The sequence below is a fragment of the Desmodus rotundus genome, chromosome 9 (genome assembly GCF_022682495.2).
Source record: "Desmodus rotundus isolate HL8 chromosome 9, HLdesRot8A.1, whole genome shotgun sequence".
NCBI lineage: Eukaryota > Metazoa > Chordata > Mammalia > Chiroptera > Phyllostomidae > Desmodus > Desmodus rotundus.
In genome coordinates, this window is record NC_071395.1 from 38,330,099 (window position 1) to 38,357,441 (window position 27,343).

Consider the following 27,343-nt stretch of genomic DNA (forward strand, 5'->3'; position numbering starts at 1 on the left):
ATGAGACGTAAAGGAATACAGAAATTGTTCACAGCAGGTGCCTAGTAGTCAACAAATATTTATTGCAAGCTAACTATAAAAAAGATCAGCAAGTGTACTCATTTCCTTATATTGGGGCAGACGGATTACAAAATACTAAACTATCATACAGTGTACATAACTCATGTACTAAACAATACTAAACTATCAAAGTGTACATAAATCATGACTTTCACTGAATGGCAAGTGCCATGAAGAAAAAAATCGGGTGTTGTGGTTGTGATTGGGGAGGTAAGTTGGCTAGGATGGTTAGGGAGAGTCTCTTTTTAAATGGGAATTTGGAAGGTAAGGAGAAACACTCCAGGTACAGAGAAGTGTAAAAATAAAGACTAAAATAGAATTAAGCTCAGTGTGCTTAATAGAGAGTGACGAGAAATTCCCTAGGATGACTCAGAACTGCCCACCACCAGTGTTAAAGTTGCCGAAAGTGTTCTCTCGGTTCATTTTTATCTTATTTAAAACGCATGCACGTTTAACGCCTTGGAGTATTTTCTCTTGCAGAAATAAAATTTTTTTTTTCGAGTTTAATTCTAGTACATTTTTCTTTCTGAGTGCCTTAGTTCAAGATTTTGTTGTTTATTTTAACTGACAACAGTAGATATATAGGTCAGGTTGCTGCACTAAACCAAAATACCTATTGCAATATGAAATTCTGGATCCGTCGTTCATTGAGGCTTTCTCAAAGATGCTTACTTTTGGCGGGGGGGGGGGGGGGTGTAAGGTAGAAAAGAGGCAGTTACCAATTAATACAGGGACTAGAAGCCCAGGCGAAGTACTGAGCAGAGAACCGCAAATATTTAGAGGCTTAGAAGCGCCAGGACGCACCACGACGATCGTCCCCGGGTCTGCTTGTCTCTCGCTCGCTGCCGAGAGCCAAAGACCCACAGGGAGGGCTGCGGAGCGCGTGCGCAGAGTGTGGTTGGCAGGAACACAGTGCTGCTGGGGCGCGCGTGCGTCCTACTTTCCGGCGTAAGCACCCTCCCAGCGTTCAGTGGGCGCGCGGGCGGCGGGCACCTTAGTCGCTTCCGCGGTGTACGCTGAACGGACCGAGGCGACTGGCCGCGGAGGCTGAGAGGCGGCCCCACGCGGACCAGTGGGGAGACCGCAGGTGCACACCCTCCCGTCATGAAGACGCCTGCAGGTACCGGCAACCGTTCTGAGCGGTCCCGCTAGAGAGATCCGGGCGAACCTGCACCCTCGTGCCTTCGGGGGTCGCGACTTAGGCCTAAGAGCGGAGCGCAGTGACCCTCGAGTGACTGGGTGGGTGGTATATCTGGGGTGGTATCGGCGAGCCCAGGACCTCGTCCGCTCGGTGGCAGAATGAATGAACGAACCAATTTTTCCAGTGCTTCACTCATTCAGCCAACACCATGTCACTTCTACTAAGGACGGATTGGGCCCTGTGGTGGATTCTGGGAGAGACCCTGAGTTGTAGACGGAGTTTCAGAGCCTGAAACAGATGTTCAGCAAGCGTAGAAGAAGCAAGAACTTTAGAGGACGGTCATTGCTGGGGTTGGTGGCGCTTTTATTAGAGATGGCAGTCCTGGAAGGCTTCTGGGAGGCGGTGGCATTTCAGCCTGGACTCGATGGGGAGAAGCTGCTGTCCTGCTAAGAACTCGGGGAGGAGCGTCCCAGTTGGCAGTAACCGTGAGGGCAAAAGCCCGGGGGCAAGAGCGCGGGTAACGCGTCTAAAGAGTAACAACGTCATTTTGGCTAGATCACAGGTTTTAAGTGCAAAAGGGCGATATAGAAGGGTTTTCACTAGGGAAGCGATATAACCTTGTTAAGTGTATGATAGAAAATCGCCCAGGTTGTGTGGTGCCTCCTGGAATTTTCCCTTGGCCGCCTGTCCTTCCCAATTCTTTCTCCAGCCCATTGCGATGGTGATGATGATAATTGTATTAATGATAATAATTACAACTAGGGTTATGAAGGACTCAGGAAGGCAGAGAATGTCTGCCTTGTTCGCCACAGGATTGATTGTTAGCTTGGGAATCTGGCACATAGGTGATAATCAGTAAATGTTTATGGAATGAATGCATCTGTTCAGATTTTTCAAATCCTAGCTTCTCCAGATTTTTCTGACACTTCCAGCTCAGGTGGATCTCCCACCTTTCCTGAGCTCTTGGAGCCCTTCTTTACCTCCAATTTTAATACAGACCTACAGTCCCTTTTTGACAATTCTGAAATCAAAAATGTTCTGCAAACAGATTTTCCTTAAGTTTGCAGCAGTCTTTTGGCCATAAAAATCTGACCTGGACTGATTTAAAAGCTTTTCTTTTTCCCTCATAGTGTATACCAGTGGTCCTCAGCTGGGATGATTGTGCCACCCCAGGGGACCCTGGGCGATGTCTGGGGACATCTGTAGTTGTCATGACTGGGGATACTCCTAGAATAGAGTGGGTGGGGGGCCAGAGATGCTGATGAGAAACCTAGAGTGCCCAGGATGCCCCCCCCACCATGACCCTGCGGCCAATGTTGATAGTGCTGTTCAAAAGCCCTACTCCAAAGATACCAAACACAGGTCTGAGCCAGCAGCACCCTGCAGAGATTCCTAGTGTTCACAGGAAGGGGAGTGCAGGACCACTTAGGTCTTGTTTAACTCCTGGCTGGCCAGAAGGGGAAAATGAGGCACCGCTGGGCGTTTCCTGGAGCGACCCCTTCTTGTTCATTACACATTCCACACCTACTCTGTTCTCTAACTCAGCAAGTAATTTGAAACAGGGGCAGCCATTCTAGACCTACAGATGTTATAGGAATGCTGTGGGGGGACATCTCTGAGAGAGGAATGTGGAAAGGGAGACTGGCAGGGAGGGGGCTCAGGGCAGAGAGGACAACCTGCAGGAAGGCCGGGGAGACTGAAGAAGGCCAGTGTGGCTGGGCACAGAGCAGTTGGCAAAACCAGCTGACCAAACCTGCTGTACAGGATGCAGCGGAGTCTGGACAATGTAGATCAGAGGTCAGCAGCTGCTCTGTAAGGACGCACATGGTTTAGGCTTGGCTGCCACACACCGCCTCTCACATGAAGTCACTTTTAGCTCATGGGCTGTACAAAAACAGGCAGGTGTAGACGCTGATGGAAAGTTTGAACTTGAATCTGGAGTATAGGGTGGAGCCCTGGGAAGGGGACAGGAGGACCTGAGAACCAGATGAGCAGATAACAAAGGTGCTGTGAGTACAGCACAGCAGCTCACAGAATGGGAGCAGGATCAGACCGCGTGTGTGAGCCCCACCTTCGCCATTGGTCGGCTGTGGGAGCATTGTGGCAGGAGACTCGAATTCTCCAGGTCTCAGGATTCCCATCCATAAAACAAGAGAATGGGATGCAGAGCACAGCACTGCGTGAGAATTCAGAGAGGGAGGAGGGCAAAACATCGTACCCTCTGAACCTCCCACGGAAGTTGTCGAGTGACTGCTGTTAGTACAGACAACAGTCTCTTATCCCAAAGATCTCAGGGCTAGGGGTGTTTAGATAGTCAGAATTTCCCCCCTAGTTTAGAAAGGTATTACGGTACAAATGTCATATTCATCCAGGGAGGCTGGGAGTTGCATCCTATAATGGAGTAATTCTTTGAGTGAAATGCACGTGTGCACCAAATGTCCCCCTCCCCACTATTGACTTGTGGGGCTGAGTCACTCTCTGTGGGGTGCCATCCTGGGCACCCTGGGGTGTTGATCAGCATCCCTGGTCCCCACCCACTAGATGCAGTGGCATTACACCTCAGTCCTGATGACCACAGATGTCCCCAGACATCACCCTTTGTCACCTGGGGAGCAGAATCACCTTCAGAGGACTGAGCAGCCTGTGCGTCCCCACCGAGCGCTTGAACCTCACTCATCTGCAGAGGGATACAGTGGTCCTCCCCTATCCCTCTGCACCCCTCCCCCCATCATTTACTCTGACCCTAATTCTGGACATGAAGCAGGCGTTTGGTGTGGGGTTCTGTCCTCTGTGCAGCCTGTGCAGGAGATGCCCTGGACACAGCAGCCCGCTGCTCCGTGGTGAACTACCTGAGATGGGACCTGAGCGCCCAACAAATAGTGGAGCTCACGGCAGAGCTCATGGAGCAGACCAAGCACGTGTATGACCAGGTGGGCTCCCAGAAGTTTGAGGACGTGTCCTATGAGAATACGCTCAAGGCGCTGGCTGACGTGGAGGTGTCCTACACAGGTAAGTCCAGGTCAGGATCTGGGCGTGGAGTTTCTGAACCCCCACCCTGAGGTGGCACACTCATCCCCTGGGGTCGTGGTGGGTAAAGGCATCCAGCAGGTGTGGCCTGTTCTGCTTGGCCCCCTGGCACGGTAGGTCGTCACCCGGTTTCTGAGAGCCAGCTCAGGTGCCTGCCATGAAACTGGAGCCCTTCTCACCCCTTTTCTAGTCCCAGGGGATATTTGTTTTCTCTCTGAGAACTGAACTTGGCCCCCTTGCGTGTCTGCTCCCCGAGGCCTCCCCCTGCACTTTGGGTAACCTGATGCCATCCCCTAGCTGGCTCCTTTTCTCCTCCTTGGGGTCTGTCTGCTTCCTTTGGGAGGAGTGAGTTGTTCAATTAAATAGGTAACAACATCCGCTTCCTGGAGCCCCCTCTGTATAGGATGACGGTGTGATGACAAGAGATCAAGGGAAGTCTCAAAGTGGAGCATCCTGAACCAAGAAACTCCCTGACCCCAGACCTCTAGCAAAAGTCGTTTTCTTGGGAACCATTGAGAATCCCTGCTGCGGGTTCTCACTTGTTCCTGAGGCCTCACCCTGTGAGCTTTGCTGTTGTAGAAGGGTGGGCTGTGAGCTAAAGGTCTGCAGGTTGGGCTCTATGTCCTGTCTCTGCTTCCCCTTCCTTACATTGGGCAGATGGGCCTCCATTTACCCCTCTTCTTTCTCACAGGAGGCACTCGAAGGTCCTGGGATGCTAATTCCCACTTCTCTGGCGTCATTCCACCCCCACCCTGACTCAGGAGCCCGGGTGCTTTTAAGGAAAACTACAATTGACTTTGGCGCTCCTCTGGGCCAGCCCTTCAGGGCCTTTTCACTGCTCGCGGGGTGGAGGCCAGAGTCTTGGATGTGGTCTTCAGTGCCCTGCACTGTCAGCCCTCTTCACCCTGCTAGGCTGTCTGCCGGGCCACGTGGCCTTGCACTTGCGCACTCCCTCCCCTCTTGGCCTGGAGTTCTTCTCACCCTCTGCCTTGCGGGATGTCAGACTGCTCTGTGGTCACAGGAGCCCCTTCCCTGGGCCCCCCCTCCTGCACTGCTGCCCAGAGGAGTGCCTACTCTGCACTGTTTTTGTGCCACATTCGGCGCATGTCAGTCTGCAAACCCCAAACCCAAAGGCTCGTTCTGTCCTCCTCACTGTTCTCTTGGGCAGCCAGCATCCGGCCCACCCAGAACCCCACTGTTTAACACAAGTCAGCTGAGCAGGTCAGTCCTTGTGCCGCCTTCAGAGGCCTCCATGGTGCAGCGAGCTGCACCCAAACCTGGGACATTTCAAAGGCCCAGAGCCGTGGAAACGACCAAGCTGTGATTTGAATTTAGGCTCCCCAATGCGAAGTACATGCTTTTTTAAACCTTTCTTTTGAGATATAATTTACATACCATGTAATTCACCCATTTACAGCATACATTCCAGTGGTTTTTAGTATATTTTCAGTGTTGTCCAACTTTCACCATTATCTAATTTTAGAATATTTTGTCACCTCCAAAAGAAGTCCCTTTCCCTCTCCTAGCAACTGTAAATCCACTCTGTCTCTGGATGTGCCTGTTCTAGACATGTCACATACATGGAGTCACACACGGTGTGGCCCTTTGTGTCTGGCGTCTCTCACTGAGTACCATGTGTTCAAGGTCATCCACAATGTAGTGGGTGTCAGAGCCTCGCTCCTTTTCGTGACTCAGTAACGTTCCCCTGTGCGGATGGACCATGTTCGCGTGTCTGTCATCTGTCAGTGGGCATTTGGGTCATTCCCACTGTGCAGTTAGGACAGTCCTGCTGCTGGGAGCAGGTGCGCACAGGCTTCCGTGTGGCGTGTTTTCATTTCTTGTGGGTGGGCATGCAAGCATGGAATTGCTGGGTCCCATGAGTCTCTGTTAAAACTATGGTCTTACAGCCACCCACTCATTCTTTATGTAACAAACTATGAATGTGGCATGTAAATTACAAAATCATTTGTGAATTTAAAACAGGGCCAGCAGCAGCCATGGAGTCCCTTCAGCCTCTCCCAGGCTTGTCATACTTCTCTGTTACAGTCTTCCTTGCCTCGGGGTGTCGTGAGCTAACTGTTTCTGTTTGGACTGTGAGGTCCCCAAGGGCACAGGTGATAGCACTCATTTTTCTCTCCTGGTGCCCAGCCCAGGGCCTGGTGTGGAGAATGTTTACTGAGCAAATCAATACACAGGGATGATTTCTGTGCTTGGGGCCAGAGGTCAGTTTCCATCTGGGGCCTATTTTCACAGTTGTCCCCTTGTCTCCCTGTTTTAGTTCAGCGGAATATCCTCGACTTCCCCCAGCACGTTTCTCCATCCAAAGACATTCGGACGGCCAGCACAGAGGCGGACAAGAAGCTGTCTGAGTTTGACGTGGAGATGAGCATGAGGCAGGACGTGTACCAGAGGATCGTCTGGCTGCAGGTGAGCGCATTGCGAGGCCGTGGAACTGGGCACGTGGGAGGTAAAAGCTAGGGGTGGGGCCATCTCTCCAGGGGAACCAGTGGGCTGACTGACACCTTTTCCGACTGGACCATTTTGAGCCCCAGACTTTAAAAGGCAGGAAGCTGAAATAGTTCGGGGGTGGATGGTGGGGATGGCGCACAGCAGTGTGAGTGGACTTAATGCCACTGAGCTGTGCACTTGGAAGTGGTTAAGGTAGTAAATTTTATGTCTATTTTACCACGGTTTTCAAAAATCATTTTAAAAAATGACAAAAACAGCCTTGGCTGAGTGGCTCAGTTTGTTGGAGTGCTGTCCCATAGATCAAAAGGTTGCAGGTTCAATTCCCCATCATGGCACATACCCAGCCAGGCTGCAGGTTTGATCCCCAGCTGGGGTTCGTACGAGAAGGCACCCGATCGATATTTCTCTCTCACATTGATGCTTCTGTCTCTAAAAAACAAAAAGTCTTCTGGTGAGGACAAAAAAAGAAAAAAGACAAATGGAGAGGAATGAGAAAAACCAGCATGAAAAGCCTAGGATTCCTTACGTGTCTCCCGCAAACAGCACGCCTTCGCACTGGCCTGACCTTGCGGATGCTACTTGGAGATAACATCCTGTCTCCCTCGTGAGGCGAACAGGGTCGAGTGACGTGCTAGGCAACATGACACAGATGGGGTCCCATCTCCAGCTGGTGCTCTTCTCAGCAGGAGGGGAGCCTTTGCTGCTGAAGGCGGGGGGCTCGCAGGTGACTGTGGACGCTCCTCCTGCCGCTTGTTCACTCCCTTAAGTGTGCCAGCAAGTCGGCCTCAGGGTCAGGGAAATGCTCCCGTGTACTTTGGTGCACGTGCAGGCGTCGGCCTGGGGAAGCACAAGCTGTGTTATTTTTAGCATTGAAATCCTTATTGAGACAATTATAGGTTCACATACAGTTTTGAGAAACGATTCAAAGAGGTCTCCTCTACACTTTGTCTGACTTTCCCCCATGTAACGTTTTGCGGAACCAAAGTCAACCTCCCGAGCAGGTATTGCCCGCACGCCGTATTCCTGTGGAAGCGCTCACTTGCTCCAAACCCTCTGGGCAGCCTGTGCTGCGCCAGTAAGTGAGCATCTGGGCGCAGGTTCTCTGTGACCTTGGGCATCATTCTCTGGGATAAATGCTTTGGAGGGCAGCTGCTGAGTCATAGAGTCATTAGATATTTGTGTTTTCAAGAAACCACCGAACTGCTTTCCAAAGTAGCTGCACGTGTCACCTTCCCGCAGCAGCGTCCGAGTGAGCCGGTCTCTCCGCTGCCTCCCAGCTTTGCGCTGTCACGATTCTTCACTGTAAACAGGACTTTGATTTTCTCATTCTAGGAAAAAGTACAGAAGGACTCGCTGAGGCCAGAGGCAGCGCGGTACCTGGAGCGACTGATCAAGCTAGGCCGGAGGAACGGGCTCCACCTGCCAGAGGAGACTCAGGAAGTGAGTGCGGGGCCTTGGGGATGGGGAAGCAGGCTTCTGCCTTCCTGCGCCCACCTGAGGGCCCAGCCTCTGCCCTGATGCCATTTTTCTGCTGCCTGAACTCTGGTGGGAGTTTTGTCTGGAGAAGCTCTCTCTTTGAACCTGCTCTGCTCTTAGTTCTCCAGGGGCATGTGGGGCTTCCCCAGGGTCCCGGGGTCCCTCAGTGAAGGAGGGTGTGCAGGCCTCATCAGGCACCTTCCTGCATCCAGTCATCCCCATGACTTTCGGGTGATGGTGCTAAGGAAAAACTCAATCCTCCTGTGTCTCCGCCACCCTTAGTACAGTGCTACATCATGGCTTCCCGTCTGAAACCGGACGTCTGGGGATCCCACGTGAAGGAACTTTTTTTCTTTTTTTTTAAGGTTTTACTTATTTTTATTTTTAGAAAGAGGGAGGGGAGGAATAAAGAGAGGGAGAGAAACATCAGTACGAGGGAGAAGCACTGATCAGTTGCCTCTTGCACGCCCCCAACTGAGGACCTGGCCTGCAACCCAGGCATGTGCGCTGACCCAGACTGGGAATCGAACCGGTGACCTTTCAGTTCACAGGCTGGTGCTCAGTCCACTGAGCCAGGGCATGTGGAGGAGCTTTCTGACACGGGCCGGGTGTCCTACACTTTAGCTTACACTTTAGCTCTGTCGTTCTGTCACTGTCTACCTAGAAAGGGCATCAGGTTCTCCAGGTTCAGGGCTCAGCCCCACAGGACTGTACCTACTTCAGATTCCAGTCTCAAGTCCCAGTGTGTTGTTACCTGTGTTATAAATTGGAGGTTCCCATGACCCGCTCCTTAGATTTGATTGATTCGTTAAAGCGGCCTGCAGAGATCAGAGAAACGCGTTACTCACCAGATCACTGGTTTAGTGTGTTGGGCTGGCCAAGACGTTCGTTTAGTTTTTTCCACACGATGGCCCTAGTAGTGCTTAGTTGTCTTTCACTTCATTCGAAACGATTTTGTTAGATTGTATTGTGATAGCTGTCGTATCAGCATGCGTTAAAAAAAACACAAAACACCAAAACTGGTGAATTTTTTTGTAGCCATTTTAATACTGAAAATGGAAGAAAATGAGCAACATTTTCAGTGTATTATTCTTGATTTCAAGAAAGGTAAAAACATAACTGAGACACAAAAAAAGATTTGTGCAGTGTCTGGAGAAGGTCCTGTGACTGATCGAATGTGTCAAAAGTGGTTTGCGAAGTTTCTTGGTACTACTGACATTTTGGCAAAATAATCCTTTGCTGTGGGGCTGCCTTACGCGTTGGAAGATGTTTAGCAGCACCCCGGCCTCTACCCACTAGAATCCAATAGTGGGAGATAACCGATGTACTCCAAATATCCAAATCAATAAAGTTACTGGTGAAATTAAAAATGTGTCTTATTTTATGGAAAAAACTAAATGGACTTTTTGGCCCACGCAGTGCAAGGCCACAGCTCAGGAACTGCAGGTGGAAGGGATGCGCGGGCGGAGCTGCGGGTAGGGGCTTGGAGCGCTGAGCCCTCTCGAAGTGCCCTCCTCTCCCCAATCCGCCTGTGTTTACCAGCCCCGGGAGCTGTCTGAGCCCCATCCTTTTGTGAGGTTTCATTACACAAGCTCGACTGATTAAATCACTGGCCCTCGGGGTCTGATTTCAACCTCTAGCCCGCAGCCCCTCCCCTCCCAAGAAGTGGAGAATGGGGTGGAACTAAAAGTTCGACCCACCCTGTGGTTCTGAGGCTTTCCGAAAGTGGGCTCATTGACATAAGCTCAGGTGTGGTCGCAAGGGGCTCCTGTCACTTTTGTCCCCCTGGAGGCTTGTCACTTAGCAAATTCCAAGGGTTTTAGGAACTGGATCAAGTCGAAATACATGTTTCTCATTGTGTCAAAATATCACAGGAGACAGGTATCCCCTGTCTTCCAGCTGAGAGGGTGGCACCTGCTCCCATCCCATGGTTGATAAGTGCGGTGTCTGCTTTCACGCTCCGTCCCTCTTCCTCGCCCGCGCCAGGCAGCCCCGGGGTTTCCACCTGACACCCCGGCCCGCGCACTTCTTTGTGCCCCATGTCACTCCATCACCCAGACGGGTCGATTTTTAACTGTTTCTAAAAACCAGATGGACCCTGAGCATTGAACTCTGTTAGGGTGTCCAAAAGCTTAGGCTGCAGACTCTGGGGCAGTTCCTCAGCAGGAGGGTCCAGAAAGCTCTTGGCCAGGGACCCAGACAGATGAGGACATCCCTCGCGTCCCCAGATCACGAGGTTGCTCAGCGCAGCAGACAGGTGTTTGCGCCCAAAGCCTCTTGTTTTTCCTACCCTATCTGCCTCTTCTGTGGTGGGGAGCCTTAACCCTGAGGGGATCTTAACAGCGGTGCTCCCCTTCTCTCAAGGCTCTTCTCTCCTTCAGAAAATCAAAGGCATCAAGAAGAAGCTGAGTCTCCTGTGCATTGACTTCAATAAGAACCTGAACGAGGACACGACCTTCCTGCCCTTCACACGAGAGGAGCTGGGTGCGTGGTGGGCTGGGTGGGGAAGGCAGCGCATCCCCAGCTAGTCTCAGGGGCCTGGTCTAGGGGAGACCCTCCAGGGCCACAACCTCCTCCCTCAGAGCTGAGGCATTTGTCTGGGTTTTTTTCACTTGGAGCGCGCGATGTTTTGGAACCTAAGGTTCTAGATCCCTCCTTAGAGAGGGCTGTGCTCTGTCTGTTGAGATCCTGACCCCGAGGGGAGCTGCCCTGAGGCAGTGGCAGGAGCAGGTCAGCAGTCTCGGTCTTGCCGCTGAGTCAGCTGAGTTATCCCCTCTGAGATCATACCCCACGCCTCTTTATTGTTTTTATTCCTAAAAATCGTACAAAGTGAAGGGGGTGGACCGAATCAGCAGTCCCTAAGTCTGGCTGTACGCAGGAGTTGTGGACGGTTGGGGCTTAGGCATCCCTTCTAGTTTTTACTCTTTTCCCTACTTCTCTTTCCCTGGACGGTTGCTTTTGTAAAGTCGCACACCTATGGGAAAGTTGCGAGAACGGTGCCTTGGAAAGCCCTTGCGCGCTTCACCCAGCCTCACCCCCCGCCAGTGCTCTGCGTCCGCACCTCCTCTGTCTGTATTTATAAGCGCACTGTTTCTGAACCTCTGAGAGTTACTCATTGGCCTGTGACACCTGAACAGGAACAAGGACGTTCTCCTGCATCAAAGGTGTAGATCTCACCCTCGGGGAGAGTGCAGGCAGGCTTCCCACATCAGCCACATCAGCCCTCTCTCCGGCGCTCTCTCTCTCTCTCCCAGCCGGGATCTGCTTAGTTTTTGTGTCTCATCAGGCTCCTTTCCTGTCAAACAGTTCCTCAGCCTTTTGCAGTTTTTTTCCCATCTTTCCCGACACTGCCAGTTTTGAAAACTCAGGGCCAATGGCTGTGCTGCCACCCCTGAGAGACTCCGGCCAGGCTGTGTATCCCAACCAGTTGCGTATAGTGCAGTATGGAGTCATGTTATGTGAGATCTGGCTGTGAGTCCGACAGCTTTCGCCCTGGAGGCGGCAGGACGCAGGGCCCTCATGGAAGGTGGCTGCACCACAGAGACCCATGAACATGCATCTTCTAGAACAAGTGCTCACAGACTGGTCACAGCTGCATCCTGCACCCCTCGCTCCCATTCAGTCCCCACTGTGTCTGGGCAGCAAGTCCCACCACATGGCTCTTGACATGTAAGGATGGCCGCCATGTTTCCTGACCAAAAGGGAGCCCCAGGGCTCTAGAATTCAGGCAAGGGACCTGCTTGCGCATGCTGTCCATGGGACTGCTTTGCTATCTGTGTATCCAGCCTGAGGGCCTGGCTTGTCAGACCGGCCTCCTGTGTGGGCAGCTTCAGTCCCCAGCACGCGGAGTGGACTATTGTGCACCCTGCCTGGCCTCAGATGCCATGTCTTGCTGGGACGGGGGCAGTGGCAGTGGCTGGGACATGTCTGGCCAGCCTGGCGGGGTCTGGCCCTGTCTGCAGGTTTTAGTGGAGCAAGATTGTGGCACTTATTTTTTTTCTGGTTACAAAAGGACACTTGGTGTTGTTTTACAAAAATACAATGTATCTCTCTCTCTCTATGTAACCTTTTTTCCCTCCCTGAGTCTTAATTACTTGATTAGGTGACTGTCTGCCAGGTGTCGCCATGGAAACAGCAGTTTTCCCTTCATAATCAGTAATTTCTCAAGGGAAGCTTTGACACCGCTGCTCATCACATTGCCACCCACCAGTTGTAGCACCCATGGGTGATTTTGCACATGTTAGTTTTCTCATAAGCCAGAGCTTTCCCTTCCCCCCATTTATTTATTTTATTTTATTTAAGATTTTATTTATCTATTTTTAGAGAGAGGGGAAGGGAGGGAGAAAGAGAGGGAGAGAAACATCGATGTGAGAAACACTGACTGGTTGCCTCTCCTATATGCCCCAACTGAGGACCAAACCTGCAACCCAGGCACGTGCCCTGGCCCGGAATGGGACCGACAGCTGTTCACTTTGCTGGACAGCGCCCAACCAAGCGAGCCACCCTGGTCGGGGCCCCCACTTATGAATTGATTTGTCTGTATCAGGGTGGACTGTTGGTCCCATTCTACTCCCTGGATTGTAGTCTTCTGCTGTCACGATTTGCAGTGACGCTCAGATTGTCCAGTTTGACCTCTAGGGGCCCACGTGAGCCTGCCATGTCGGTGTTGGTCTCTGAGCGCCTTTCTTTTGAGACGGGATCTTCTCAGCTTGTTCCATCCCTTCCCCATGAGGAGGAAGCCCTGAATTCAGGCGCTCAGTCTGAGGGCAATGTACCTACATCTCTCTCGTGGGGAGCTGGGTCAGGGTTGGGGACCAGGTGGGAGGCTGTTGCAGCAGTGTGGGCTGCTGGGATGGGGGTGCTGTCCCATGGGGGTGTGGTCAGGGCTGTTCATGGTGGTGCCATTTATTGAGAAAGGGCACAGGAGGAGAATGTAGCCCCAGGAAGCCCATCCTGTCCAAGAGTCCAGCTGACTGTAGCTTTTCTTTCCCGAGGGAGCCCTGATGCAAATGGTAGCAGATTTCCAAGGCGGGCAGGTTCTGGACATCTTGCCTTTGGGGCTCAGGGCAGAAGCCAGAAGCACAGTGTGGAGGGGAGGCTGGGCCTGGTGCTCCCTGTTGGCGCCCACTCCTGCTCCTAGCCCACCCCTCCCATCTTGTATGTGCACTGGTCTTTAAAAGCCCCCCTAATCTGGTTCATAGGAGGGCTTCCTGAAGACTTTTTGAACTCTCTGGAAAAGACTGAGGATGGGAAATTCAAAGTCACTCTCAAGTACCCTCACTATTTTCCTCTCCTGAAGAAGTGCCATGTACCCGAGACCAGAAGGAAGGTGGAGGAGGCCTTCAATTGTCGATGCAAGGAGGTGAGGGGGCGGTGCCAGGGTCTGGCTCCCGGGACGCACCCATGGGGTCCATCTGTGAAGCAGCCTTGCCTGGAATTTGGAAGTGCCAGGCCTGTCCTGTCTGCTCAGTGCTGGTGTGAGTCGCCTCAGTGGCTGTGCCTGCAAAGGGTCGCCCAGTGTCAACTAGGCTAGGTCCAGTGACAGGATGTGCTCAGTGAGCTTGGTGGCTTGATCGCCTCATTGGGTCTGGCTCTGTCCCTGGGACCACGCGGAGCAGGGGTCAGAGCCTCTGTCCCGAGCGCATCTGCTTCAGTCGTGGATCTGCTCCTGCACAAACCCCGACACCCTCTCTCCTTCGGCTGTCTCCCACGCCCCCCCTTAGCCTCACATTGTGCTTTCCTTGCCTGGACCTGAGCTTGAGGTTGCCCTCCGCTGTTCAGCAGCTTGTGTGGGGCCCGGGCCTCTGGCCATGGCCCTGGGCGTGGCCTCTGAGTGACTCCTGTTCAGCCTCACACAGATAGTGGTGATGGGACGGGTCCCCTTCCTCCTCCCTGCGACACCACTGGTGCTCACATGGCTGGTGGAGAGGAGCCACAGGCCGGAGGTCACAAGGTGATAGGAAATGCACATGGTAAAGCCCCGTGTTCTCCACTTTTTGGGACTGAAGACCACTTTGGTTGAAGATAACTTGGGGTTGGCACTGCAGAATCTGAGGTGTAGCCATGGTGGAGGCAGGGTTCCCAGTGGGGACACTGGTGGCCTGCAGACACGGGCCGCCTCATCCCAGAGCCGGGAGTTACGGCTCTGAAGGAGTGTGCTGCTCTCTGCAGGCCGGCAGTAACTTCAGAGAGCGTTGAGAGCTCAGGACTAGATAGGGGTTGTCTTCACCCCCTTGTCTTCACTCCCGTCCTGGCCCCCAGACTTGACCCAAGAGGCAGAACTGGGGGATGGGCAGGGTTCCAGGTCCCATGGGACATGGCATGCTACCTGGCACTGCTGGCCACCAGCCTCGAGTTCCCTCATGTGACTGGAAGCTGTCCACTCAACATTCCAGTTGTAACCAGTTTTCCTGTGGGCCGATTGTGCCAGGGGCTATTATGTTCTGTCTCTTCTTGAAGATGAAACGGACAGGTTTCACTTTGTGTTGGCCCCACGAGCATGGCTGGTTGTCTCGGCTGCTCAGAGGTGCTGGTAGAGACTCGGTGCCTTGAGCGCTGGGCCGGGCCCTGCCTGGTAGGGGCAACCTGGTGCACAGCACCTTCTGGAGGCCGTCCTGGAGAGTCCCAGCCCACACATTGCTCTTTACTCGGCTTCAGAACCCTTCATGGTCCACACGCTCTATTTTTGCACAAAGGACCTGGGGGCTTATAGCTTATATGCCAGGACGGAACCAGGTATGTAGAGATCCAGGCCAAGGTCAGGAGGGGGAAAGCAGATGTTCTAGAGCTGTGCCAGCCAGGAGCCTGAGCAGCCCTGCGGCTGCCAAGACCCACCAGGGGAGCCGGATGCTGGCCCGGGAGCCCCACATGGGGGAAGTGGCATCCACAGGCCTGCTCACTTGTTGGTTCCAGGAGAACTGTGGCATTCTCAGGGAGCTGGTGACCCTGCGGGCCCAGAAGTCCAGCCTGCTGGGCTTCAGCACGCACGCCGACTACGTCCTGGAGATGAACATGGCCAAGACCAGCCAGACAGTGGCCACTTTCCTAGGTAATCGGCCTTCCCCCACCCGCCACGTGATCTTCGTATCTGTGACATGATGGTGCTTCTGAGAGCCCCCTGCTGTCCACCCTGAGGTGGGCATCCCAGTGCCTCCCCTGGCCCTTGTATTTGACCAGAGGGACCCTAATCTAACTGCTGAGCACTGGGTCCTGGGCAAGGCCTGTAGCTGGCCCAGCCCTGCCCTGCTGGGAGTGAGGCTCTGGATGAGCAGCTCACATGTGACTGCCATCTCCTCCTTGTGAAAACAAGACCGACGAGCCCTCCTGGAGCTGCTCTGAGGTGATGGGACACTGCCTTGGTCAGGCTTTGTCTCGGGCCGTCCTTTCCGTGCACCAGGCCCCAGGAGAAAGCCAAGGCCAGTGTGTTGGGGTTTGCCACAATGGGGGTGAGCATGGTTGGCTTTGGGGTGCCGCTGCAGGGAGGTAGCCTTGCCTTTTCCTTCTGTGCCCCCAGACGAACTGGCCCAGAAGCTGAAGCCCCTTGGAGAGCAGGAGCGGGCGGTGATCCTGGAGCTGAAGAAAGCCGAGTGTGAGAAGCGGGGCCTAGACTTCGATGGGCGGATCAACGCCTGGGACATGCGCTACTACATGAACCAGGTGGAGGAGACGTGCTACAGCGTGGACCAGAACCTGCTCAAGGAGTACTTCCCCATGCGCGTGGTCACCAGGGGGCTCCTGGGCATCTATGAGGAGCTGCTGGGGCTGGCCTTCGACCTGGAGGAGCATGCCGCTGTGTGGCACGAAGACGTGAAGCTCTATTCAGTGAGGGACACATCCTCGGGGACGGTCATCGGGAAGTTCTACTTGGACCTTTACCCTAGGTGCCTGTGGGCTGGGTTGCGGGTGGGGGGCCGGGAGTATTTGTACCATTTGGGGAGTGGGTGCTCTTTCCTCTGCTGAGAGCCTTTTAGGGTGTCTGATTGCCTCAGCTAGCAGATGGGTTGATTGAGGAGCACAGGGTCAGAGAGTGGCAGAATTGGGGACCAGCCTGGGGTCACTGCCCCTCTGGATCAGTCAGCAAGAGGAGCAGACCCCCAGCCAGGCCTGACCCTGCTCCCCTTCCCCCCAGGGAAGGCAAGTATGGGCATGCAGCCTGCTTTGGCCTGCAGCCAGGCTGCCTGCGGCCGGACGGGAGCCGCCAGATTGCTATCGCGGCCATGGTGGCCAACTTCACCAAGCCCACCCCGGACGCGCCCTCCCTGCTGCAGCATGACGAAGTGGAGACCTACTTCCACGAGTTTGGGCACGTGATGCACCAGCTCTGCTCTCAGGTGGGCACAGGGCTGAGGGGCTGGCGGGGAGAGGGCAGGGGTGCCCCCCTCGCGCCTGTTGGTTAGCGGGTCTGGAGACCGGTTTCTCCGTGTTGGATTCTTCAGGTGACGTGACCATGGATATGGTAGCACCCTCTTGTATCAGTTTCCATCCCAGAGTCCCCCAGGGGCGGCTTATACCACAGAAGCGTGTGTCTCCCGGTGCTCGAGGCTGTGAGCCCGAGGTCAGGGTGTGGGCTGGGTTGTTTTTCTGAGACCTCTCTCCTTAGAGTGTAGATGCCGTTGTAAAAGACACTAGTCACACTGGACTAGAAGCCGCCCTAGTGACCTCATTTAATCATCTCTCAAAGATCCCATCTCCACATATAGTCACATTCTGAGGTCCTGGGGATCAGGAATCCAATATATGAATTTGGGGGGCACAATTCAGTCCTTAATAGCTGTCAGAGGTGTTAGATTAGTGAAGAGATAAATACATATATGTGACATGCTCACAATGTCACTCATGCCGGCTTCACCTCCTATGAGCTCACATTAAGAAACACCACGTGATCCCGTGAAAGCCAGCGATGGCAGCCCGAGCACCGGCTGTGGGACGTGGGCACCGAGCCCGGCCCTGGAGTCAGCGAACACTCACCGAGCCCAATGAAGAGCTCGAGGGGTGCTGCGCTCTCTGGACGGAGATGCAGAGGCTTAGGAGGGAGAGGCGGCTTCCCCAGATAAGCCCACAGGGGTAGCGACAGACCTCCCCTGGGCATTCCTGGCCCCTCTTGCACTTCGTCAGCATCTTTCCTGATAGCAAAAGTGCGCTTAGGGGCCAAATGGGAGCGTGTGGGAACTGGGTACTCGGTGGTTTTTAGTCAGTTCACCAAGCTGTGAGGCTGTCATCAGTGTCCAGTTCTGGAACATTCCATCATCCCCAAAAGATCCTTTCTGTCCCTTAGCTGTCACTCCCCTCTCTGTCGACCCCCTCCCCAGTCCCTGACAACTACTAAACCACTCTCGGTCTCTGGGTGTGCCTGTTCTGGACATGTCACGTACATGGAATCACATGCTGGCCTTTTGTGTCTGGCGTCTCTCACTGAGCGTCATGTGTTCAAGGCCCACCCACGCTGTAGCGAGTGCCAGAGCCTCACTCCTTTTCATGGCCGAGTGATATTCCATGTGTGGGTGGACCACTTAGAAGTATGTTTTGATGAGTTTTTTGACTTTGATGAAGTTTAGTCTATTAACTCTTTTCTTTCATAGTTTGCAGTTTTTTGTGTGTGTCCGGCACCCGGGCTCTGGGCGCCCCCAGCCGCCCCGACCACCCGGTTAGCACTGTTCGCGTCCCCTCTGTGTGCGCTCATGGATTCTTTCCCGTGTCTGGAACATTCTTCTACCAGCGACTGTCACAGTCCCACATCATTTTCTTCTGGTCTTTTCTGATACACACGAGTCTCGTTATTTACAACAGTTCTGTTTTTCGAAGTTGCTGCAAACGCCAAGGTAGCAGACACTGAACCACTGCTCCTGGGGAAAGGCAGGGCTGGGTGCCTGCAGCCTGGTCACGGTGTTTTCACTGCCTTGTGTTGTGTGTGTTTCTGCGTAAAGACACCTTTTGTGACGCACGTTGTTGCTTCACACCCAACAGGGCTGTGATTCACGCCTAAAGGAGCTTCTCTGATACACGGGTTTCTCCTGAAGGCACGTCACAACCTTTTTTCACTCAAGGTCACTAGCTGGCACCTCAGCACCACATCTGGTGGCCATTTTGAACATTGAAATCACCCATAAAACCAAAACTGTGCAAAAGCAGGGCACTCAATATACTGAAAGGACATGTCACAGTCAGAGCTGAAGCCAGAGAGCAGAATGTTCTCTGACTTCAGGGGTGGTCAATTTGGGCGCTGCAAATTTTAGTGAGTCATAGTTCCCGAATGTGGCATCTGTGGCTAGGAAGGACTGGCCACGTACCCTCCCCTTCCGGATTCCCTGCCTCACTTTGGGCCAGGGTAGGACTTGCCTTAAGTCCCTCAGCAGCTTGTTTGACTGACTCGCTGCCAGACCGAGTTCTGGCTGCTCTGGAAAAAGTGCTGTTTTTCAGGGGAAATTTCAGATCCACAAAAGTGGACCAAATACGGCATACCTCCCAACGTCTGTCATCAGATTCCACTGTTTCTGGGCCTTGGCCTTTTGAGCTACAGACTTTTTACGAGCATTGGCTTCATGGGTGGGAGAGGGAACCTGGGTGACCGCAGGGACATGTGTGCTCTCTGCCTCTCTGTGTGTCCTGGGTGGAGACAGGTTGGCCAACAGCTTCCTGAGGAAACTCAGTTGTCCCCATCCTCAGCCAGGTATCACAGCCTGGGGGAGGAAGGGCCCATGCGCAGGATGTTATCTACCCACCCAGGTGGGCTTAGGGTACTGTGTACCTGTGCACCCAGTTAAGGCTGGGTGGACCGAAGGCGGCAGAGTAGGGTCCGGCATTCCTGGGCTCTTTGCCCTGTCCCCACAGGCGGAGTTCGCCATGTTCAGCGGGACGCATGTGGAGCGTGACTTCGTGGAGGCGCCCTCACAGATGCTGGAGAACTGGGTGTGGGAGAAGGAGCCGCTGCTCAGGATGTCGCAGCACTACAGGACGGGCAGCGCCATCCCCCAGGAGCTGCTCGAGAAGCTCATCAAGTCCCGGCAGGCCAACACAGGTGTGCCCCACTGCGTCCCCGCTCTGTGAGGCCTCAGCCAGCTCTGGGACCACCTCTAGTCTCCATCCTCCGGACCCTGAGGCCAGGGGAAAGAGGGGAGTCCTTGGTGCCCATGCTGCAGCCTGCGAGGCCCAGGTGTGCCCTTGGGGATTTCTGGACGGCTCCAGCTGGAGAGCGCTGGGGAGAGCACAGTGCCAGCCTCCCATCTGCTTCCTCCCAACCAGGTCTCTTCAACCTGCGCCAGATTGTCCTGGCCAAGGTGGACCAGGCCCTGCACACACAGAAGGCGGCGGACCCGGCCGAGGAGTACGCCCGCCTCTGCAAGGAAATCCTTGGGGTCCCAGCCACACCAGGTAACTGCTAGTGAGCCTGGCCTACCTTAGAGGTTAGGGGTCTCTGTCCTCTGTGTCAGCAGGAACCTAGTGCCACGTGAAGGGAACTGGGCCAGTCTGTAGGTTCAGCTGACCTGAAAGAAGCAGGCAGCCTCTGGCCTCACTTCTGCTTGCCTTCCTAGGTCCCTGGCTCCAGCTGTGGAGCCTGAGGGGCTCATTGATGTGGTCGATGTGGTTGGCTCCGTCCTTCCTCACTGGCTGTGTGTGGCTCCATCCCCATAGCGCCTTTATGCGCTCCCTCAGGGTGCCCTCCTGCACATTGCCTTGTGAGAGGCCTGGGAGGCGTAGAAAAGACGAGTGATCTCGTTCGTACCTGGAGATGGCAGTAGATAAATTGCGATGTGTGTCCTCCGAGTGCACGTGCGTACTTGCACATCTGCACATAGCGACATAAACGATTGATAAACATACATGAAGGTAATTGAGATTTAATGTAGGTGGTGCTGCACTGATTTCCTGTTTTGTGAGCATTTTATTTATTTCTTTTTAAAGATTTTATTTATTTATTTTCAGAGACACGGGAAGGGAGGGAGAAAGAGAGGGAGAGAAACATCAATGTGTGGTTGCCTCTCGGGCGCCCCCTACTGGGGACCTGGCCCACCACCCAGGCATGTACTCTGACTGGGAATCGAACCAGTGACCCTTTGGTTCACAGGCTGGCACTCAATCCACTGAGCTACACCAGCCAGGGCTCATGAGCATTTTAAAAACTCTTCAAAAAGTGTTTTAATCCACACATGCCCCCTGTTGTGTGGGTGAGCCTTGACTTACCCCAGGGTCTCCCGACATTGAGTCCTGGTGCTGTGGCAACTGGCATTGTTGAAAATGCCCCAGGTGAGCCCTCCCCACTTCAGCAGCTCTCAGTAAAGGTCAATTGAGTTCCTCTGGCCAAATCGTCAGGCCTGTTTCCTGGAATTGTTGCACCAGTTTCCCTCCTTCCCGATGGGGAGGGTGCTTTGATGTGGCTGCTTTGAAGCCCTCTCTCATGAGGGTGAACCAGGGACCAGGCCGTCCCCCACATAGTCTCACGTCCCTCCCAGGAACCAACATGCCTGCAACTTTCGGCCACCTGGCGGGAGGCTACGATGCGCAGTATTACGGCTACCTGTGGAGCGAGGTGTACTCCATGGACATGTTCCACACGCGCTTCAAGCAGGAGGGCGTCCTCAATGGCAAGGTGAGGAGAGGACTTTGAGTGATGACCCTACTGCCAAGGACCAAGGACATTTGGGCTTGGCCTTGGGCCTGTGTCCCAGTGCAGCCAGCCCTGGCAGGGCAGGGCACTGGGGCAGAGTTGGACCCTCCCTTAGCCCTTCAGGGCTCCACCTGAGACCCTGTGGGGCTGGGGGGCTCGGCCAGTTCTCCAGCCCTTTGTTTAGTCACAGCAGAGTCTCAGCCACCCCTGTCCTGAAAGACAGAGTGCCTGCACACATGAGCATGCACACCTGCAGTCTTGCACACACATGCATTCACGCACACACTTGTTCTGAGATCCCCATCAAAGGTGTCAGCAGCACACACTCCCTCGTGATGCTGACACAGGCACCCACAGGCCCCCTGGGAGCTGGTGAGGGATGTTCAAGGACCCTCTCCAAGCGCTGCCCTTCTGCCCCACTGTAGGTTGGCTTGGACTACAGAAGCTGCATCCTGAGACCAGGCGGCTCCCAGGACGCCAGCATCATGCTGAAGCTCTTCCTGGGTCGGGACCCCAAGCAGGATGCCTTCCTCCTGAGCAAAGGCCTGCAGGTGGAGGGCAGCGAGCTGCTGGCCTGCTGATGCGCCCAGGGGTCCTGCCAGCCCTGGGTGGGGGCTCCAGCTCCCGCTGCCCTGGTGCCTTAGCTCCCAGTCTGGAAACGGGGTGGGAGACGCTGGTCTCCAGCTCAGCATCCCAGGGAGGGCGGGGCAGGGTTAGGAGAGAGGCCATTCTCCCTGGTCATTTCTCATAGCCAGTGTCCATGACCCCCACTTGGTGGTCAGCGTGGGCTGAAGAGAGCTCGTCCTCAAGATATCTGGAAAGTGCTTGCGTCTGGTCAAGGCTTTCTCTTTGTTGCACTAATACAGCCCCTTCCTGGGAATTTGTCCTAGGTAAGGGGCTGGCTCTTTGAAATTCAGCCATTAAAAAAGAAAAAAGAGACGCTGGCCTGTTCTGATGCCTGTCCCTTCTGCCACAGAATAGTGGTGCGTTGGTTGTCACGTTTGTGCTTGAGTTCTGGTGCTCCCAGTAAGCCCTGAACTTGGCGATCGGCACTCAGGCTGGGGACACGGGCAGTTGAAGGCTGCCTTCTCTGCACTGGAACGTTCTGGTACATTCTGGATTGTGACCCGTGGGGGAGACTGCTGAGCTGTTGGAGGAACTGCAGCTGGGGGGTAGGGAGCATGGAGCTGGGGTGCCAGGGTCGCTCACCAAGAGGTGTCTCCTGCCAGCCTCACCTAGCATGATTCTGGGAAAACCCCTTGCCCCCTGCAGCCCTGGCAGACTCTGGGCTGAGGCTGCCCGCCTGAGCACAGGAGCCACTGCCCACAGCTGAGGGGACCCACAGGCCTTGGGGGTCCCCAAGTGAGCTGGTGGGTTTGGGAAGTGATGAATTTTCTTGTAGGGCCTGCCTCCCCCCTACTCCATCTCTTTGCCCTGGGCCTCTGGTCCAGCCCAAGTGCCTGGCTGAAGGCCCCCCTCCCACGTAAGTCCCCAGGGGTTCACACTGAGCCCCAGGCTCCCCTCCCCTGGCCTCCATCTTCTGCCTCTCTGCAGGCACAGAAGGACTCTGAGGTAAGGGCACAGAGTCTGGGTCTGGACCCCTTGCCCCATGGAGACTCATTCTCTGAGCCCTCAAAGGGCAGCAGAGGTCATGGGCACAGGGCCCCTGCTGGTGTCTGGTTCTGCCCAGCAACCAGTGCAGCTGAGGTCTCACCGAGAATGTGCACGTGTCTCCCAGCCACTCCGCTGCCTGCAAATGGCTGGTCCCTGAGACTACACTGATGGCGTGGATTGCAGAGACACAGCCGTGCCCAGAGCAGGAAGCGCAGCTGCGGCCCATTGCCCTGAGGCTGAGGGGGCCCTTCAGGGTTCTGACGCTCAGGGCACAGCCGACAGCCGCAGTTAGGATGCCTGCCAACCCAAGTTACCATTCCCCTCCCATCCCCTGCTGCTCCCCCATGAAGGAAAAAGAAAACTTGAAAAATAAAAGGACTGAGCTTTTGTGTTTTGAGATACTTGTAACATTTTTGTACATAGTTGCTGGTTGGGTTTTGATGAAACCTGAGTGGGAGGGGGGGGCGCACCTTTGCAACCCCGGTGAATCTCCAACACCCTCCAGGATGTGATGTTTGCAACACACAATGCCTGACTGTTTAGTCAGGGATACCAACCTCTTTTCCCTTAGATTGTCAAATAAAAATGACAACAGCCAACACAATAGTCTGGTGTGAATGAGTCAAAATTATACCTGGTTTTCATCAGATTGGCCCAAAATACATTTTTTGGTGTGCCACAGAGTTCATCACCGGTTTGTGTGCCGTGAGAGGAGAAGGTCGGAAACTGCTGCCCCCGCAGGCTGGGCACTAAGCCTGCCGGCCTCGCCTCTGCCCCCGTCCGTGCCAGTCCCGCCTGCCCTCTGGCCTTTACATCCACTCTCCTCTTGTGTCCTTCAGTGAGGGTCTCTCCAGCCCTGTGACATTCAGGATGCTGGTGGCCCCAAACAACTTCACTCTTCTCGCCCCTGAAGGGGCAGGCGGTGCTGGTGGGACACTGGGACTTGTGTAACAGGTGTGCCGACACCCTGGGCCTGGAGCACACCGTCACCTTTGCCCTCCCTGCAGGGCTGTTGCAGGTGGGCCAGCTCAGTGTCAAGGCCAGCGTCCACTCCTTCCAAGTGTCCTCATCCAAGAGTGCTCACTAAAGCCAGCAACCCGGCAGAGATGGCCATGTAGGGCCTCCCCGGTGGGGACAGCTGTCTGTCCCTGGCATAAGTGACATTGTCAAATGAAATTTGAGTTCAGCCCAGATGTCAGTGGTGTGGGGAGTGGATCCAGCCTGGCCTGGGCAGCACAGGTCTGGTCTCAGAGTGGATTTTTAGGTGAGCGGGGCCCTGGGGTGGGCTTCCAGCACGGGCAGGGCCGAGTGGGAGCCCACGTGGCTGCTTGGGGCGCTGAGCTAACCTTGGCTACACAGTCCCCAGCCATGCTCATCCTCACACCCCAACCTTCCTGTGGGCGTTCTGTCTAGCCCTCCGAGGCCGGTGAGGCCAGGGGTCCGCTGGTTGCCACGGAGATCACTTGCCTGGAGTCAGGGAGTCTCCCCGGTGGGCCGTCTCCCAGCCACAGACTTCAGTTAGTTCGTGGAGGACAAGTAGTGCAGTTGGGCCCGGTGCTGTGGGGCCCGTGACTTTTGTTGGAACTGTTGGGGAAGAGAAATTCTTTTTTTCACTGGACTTTAAATTGGGTAAATACAAGCTGTGGGACAAACAGCCACTCAAAGAGTGAGGCCAGCCAGCCCAGAGGAAACGGGCTGTGAGCAGTGTCCCTGGGATGCCGTCTGTGCACCTATCTGACTGAGGCCTCCCCATGTCACAGTTAGGAGCCAAATAAATTCCGTTTTCTGCTTAAGACAGTCTAAGTGGCGACCCAGAGTTCTGTCCTTGACCTTGTCCCTGCCCTCAAACAGGTGGTAGTGGAAGCTGGACTTGTCAGCACAGACTGCCCTTTGGGGTGGCTGTCTCTCGGGTTGGTGACAGTGAAGTAATCAGGGCTGGAGGGGCGGTGCAGAAATACTTGGCGGGTTGTGTTGGTTCTGGTCTGGGAGGGGCTTAGTGGTTGGCCCTCACCTCCCCTCAGCCGGAGGAGACACGGAGGAGCAGGCTTCACCCAGGGCTGCGGCAGTCGGGATCGGAGATGGGCTGGGGACCAGGGCTCCCGACCTCTCATCCAGGCTGAGCCCGATGGTCTCAGAGCAGTGGTCAGGTCTGGAAGGAGGTACGTATATCTTTTTTAAATTTCTATTTATTGATTTTTAGAGAGAAGGAAGAGAGAGAGAAACATTCATTTGTTGTTCCACTTACTTATGCATTCATTGGTTGATTCTTGTATGTGCCCTGACCAGGGATCGAACCCACAGCCTTGGTGTATGGGGAGGGTGCTCTAGGCAACTGAGCCACCTGGCTAGGGCCGTGTATATGTGTGTTTTTTAAAGAGTGCGCTTAAAGCTGGGGGTGGTGAACCAAGGAAAGGTCTCTGGTAGAAGGAGCAACATGAGAGAGACTAGGCAGGGCTGCGTTTGGTGCTCCAGAAACACGATGGGGAAATGGAGCCAAGGTGGGGCTGCTGTCAGCGCACCGCAGTCAGAGAAGAGCAGGCCGTAGAGACAGGGTGGGGGGTGGGGGGAGAGCCCAGGATGAGCTGCTCCTGCGCATTGCTTCCCTGCTTGTAAGTCTCACGGGGTCCCTCAGAGTTTCGGCAGAGGCACGCCTGTAGGGGAAGGAGAGGGGTAAGGAAAAGGTGCGGGCGTGCTCCCCAGAGGAAGAGGAAGCACCACGTATATGTTTTTAAGTAGCTGAATGGAGGTAAATTTTCTCTACAATAGATGACATACTTAAAGGATGCAACGTGATAAGGTTTTTTGTGTATGCGCATGAAACCTTCAGCGTAATCCAGGGGATGTGCTCAGTGCTCCCGGTTCCCCGTGCCTGTCTGCAGTCCTTCCCTTTTCCCGGGTCATTGTAGACTTATTTGAATTCCTTATTGTTACAAAAATGAAATCACACAGGATGGCCTCTTTCTGATTGGTTTGGTCTGGCTTCTTATGCTGAGGGTAATTATTTCGAAATGTGCCCACGTGCATTCCTTTTTTTCTGTGAGTTGTATTCCATGGTATGAACATATGTTTGTTTACTCATTCATCTGGTTTGCTTTGGGGTCGGTTCCAGTTTGGGGCTATTATGAATAAAACTGTTCTTCCAGGGGGACCCCATTTCTTCTCCAATGGCAAACATGCCGCAGAGAGCTCGGGCTTCTGCAAATACAGCTCTGTGTGCACAGGGGTGGGCGGAAGGAGGTTTCCAGTGGTAATACGAGTGACGAGTACAAGAGTAAACTGTGTTAACCCCACTTTTGCCCACCCCTGTAGATCCAAAGTGAGACGCACAGGGGGGAGGACACGTCATGGTTTGGCTCAATGATATTAATGTATAATTTGTTATATATTTCTATGGCTTATCAATAAATCATTTATCTTATTAAATTATTGTATCATATTTAATTTTCATATTAGAATATATTATTAACCTACAATGTATTAATATACCACTTATGGTAGTTTCCATATTTTAATAGAATAGTATTGACATAAATCAATACGTTAATGTTACTAATAAATATCATTAAATAAGCATCATGAAAACAATTTACCAAGTGTATAATGGATTATATATTATTATAATTTTAAAATAAGAAATACTAATTATTATTTTAATGGCAAATCTTTGTCTCAGGCACCATGCTAAGTACATTGCGCGTTCTCCCGCGTTTGAGGCCCGGAGGGGAGTAAGCTCAGGGACAGCGGCTGTGCGTAGCCGCAGGCGCAGACGCCGATCCCCGGGAGAAGGGCTGTTACCGATAAATAGGTGTGACCCAGATGCTCCAGCCAGCATCCATGACGTTGTCATAGTTAGGGCCCCTTGGGGAGTTGTCCTAGATCTGCACTGTCCCTTAGTCAAAGTCCTGCTCAGCGCGCCTGTACCCGCTCACCGCCAGGTCAGCCTGGCCCCTGAGGCCGCAGTGGCCCATTGGAGCCAGGGCAGGCGGTGGGTCTCCCTGCGTTCAGGATGCCCAGCAGAGCCTGAGACAGTAGGTCCTTCTTGTCTGTCGCAGGGTCCACACGGACCCCTCAGACAGTCACAGGAAGTCACCTGCCTCTCCGCGTCACGCATCCGAACTCACAGGAGCCCATTTGCCACTTAGATCCGTGTCTTTAAAACTCCGAATGTGTTTCTGCATCCGGAGATGACCTGTTTTTCCATATTATTGTCTGAGACTCCAATAGGTTTGAATCATAGTACAAATCATGAGTGGTAGAGACTCAGTTTGTTTTAACATCTAAAGAGTTTACATTTTAACCTGCCCACCGGGTGGCAAAGAGCAAAGAAGTTGTGCCCACTGAAACCTTGTTCTCGAGCTTTCCCGGAATGGGCTGATCTCACTGTTGGGAAATAATACATTTTATATCGTTATAATCGATAGTATAATATAATAATACAAACATTTTATTTAATAAATGTGAAACTAATATTTCATAGTAATTTTATTATACATTATATGTATGTAGCCACAAACTGCAAAACCATTATAATTTGTTTCCTTTTTATTTACTTGCAAATTTACTCAACGCCTTGGCAGGGAGTGAGTTTAGGGCTGACTCCAAAGTTCCTGGGAAGAAACCAGGCCAGTGGGGGAGGTTGCAGCTGCTGCTCACCAGAGAACAGGCTGCTTTTTTTTTTTTTTTTTTGCCTTATTAAATGTGCTGCTCCCCTGGGAACGCACTTACCTCTTTTCCTCCTGTGAGGGAATGAGCGACAGAAATGTTGAATATTTTTACTCTACTTCAAAGCTCACCTTGGGAATGGTTGAGCCCTTTCTCCTTCCACCTGGAGGAGAGGAAAAAAAAAAGGCATCACCAGAACTGTGCTTAAAAAAACCCCTCCCACTTCAGCCAGAATGGCCAAAAATAGCCAGGGCGTCTAACATGCCCACCTTCCTGGAGGCAAATCTCTCATT

At 53.5% G+C, this 27,343-nt stretch overlaps 1 protein-coding gene across 1 annotated transcript; it reads left to right on the forward strand.

Moving 5' to 3' along the window:
- The first annotated feature begins 1,012 nt into the window (after window positions 1-1,012).
- THOP1 (thimet oligopeptidase 1) lies at window positions 1,013-21,714 on the forward strand. The gene is made up of 13 exons (XM_024569214.4): window positions 1,013-1,180; window positions 3,998-4,210; window positions 6,507-6,655; window positions 8,030-8,137; window positions 10,555-10,657; window positions 13,375-13,535; window positions 15,086-15,221; window positions 15,687-16,053; window positions 16,302-16,503; window positions 19,001-19,187; window positions 19,412-19,540; window positions 20,620-20,756; window positions 21,200-21,714. Exons 1-13 carry the CDS (start codon window positions 1,165-1,167, stop codon window positions 21,353-21,355), a joined length of 2,064 nt encoding a protein of 687 aa, XP_024424982.2. The 5' UTR covers window positions 1,013-1,164; the 3' UTR covers window positions 21,356-21,714.
- Window positions 21,715-27,343: the final 5,629 nt, after the last annotated feature.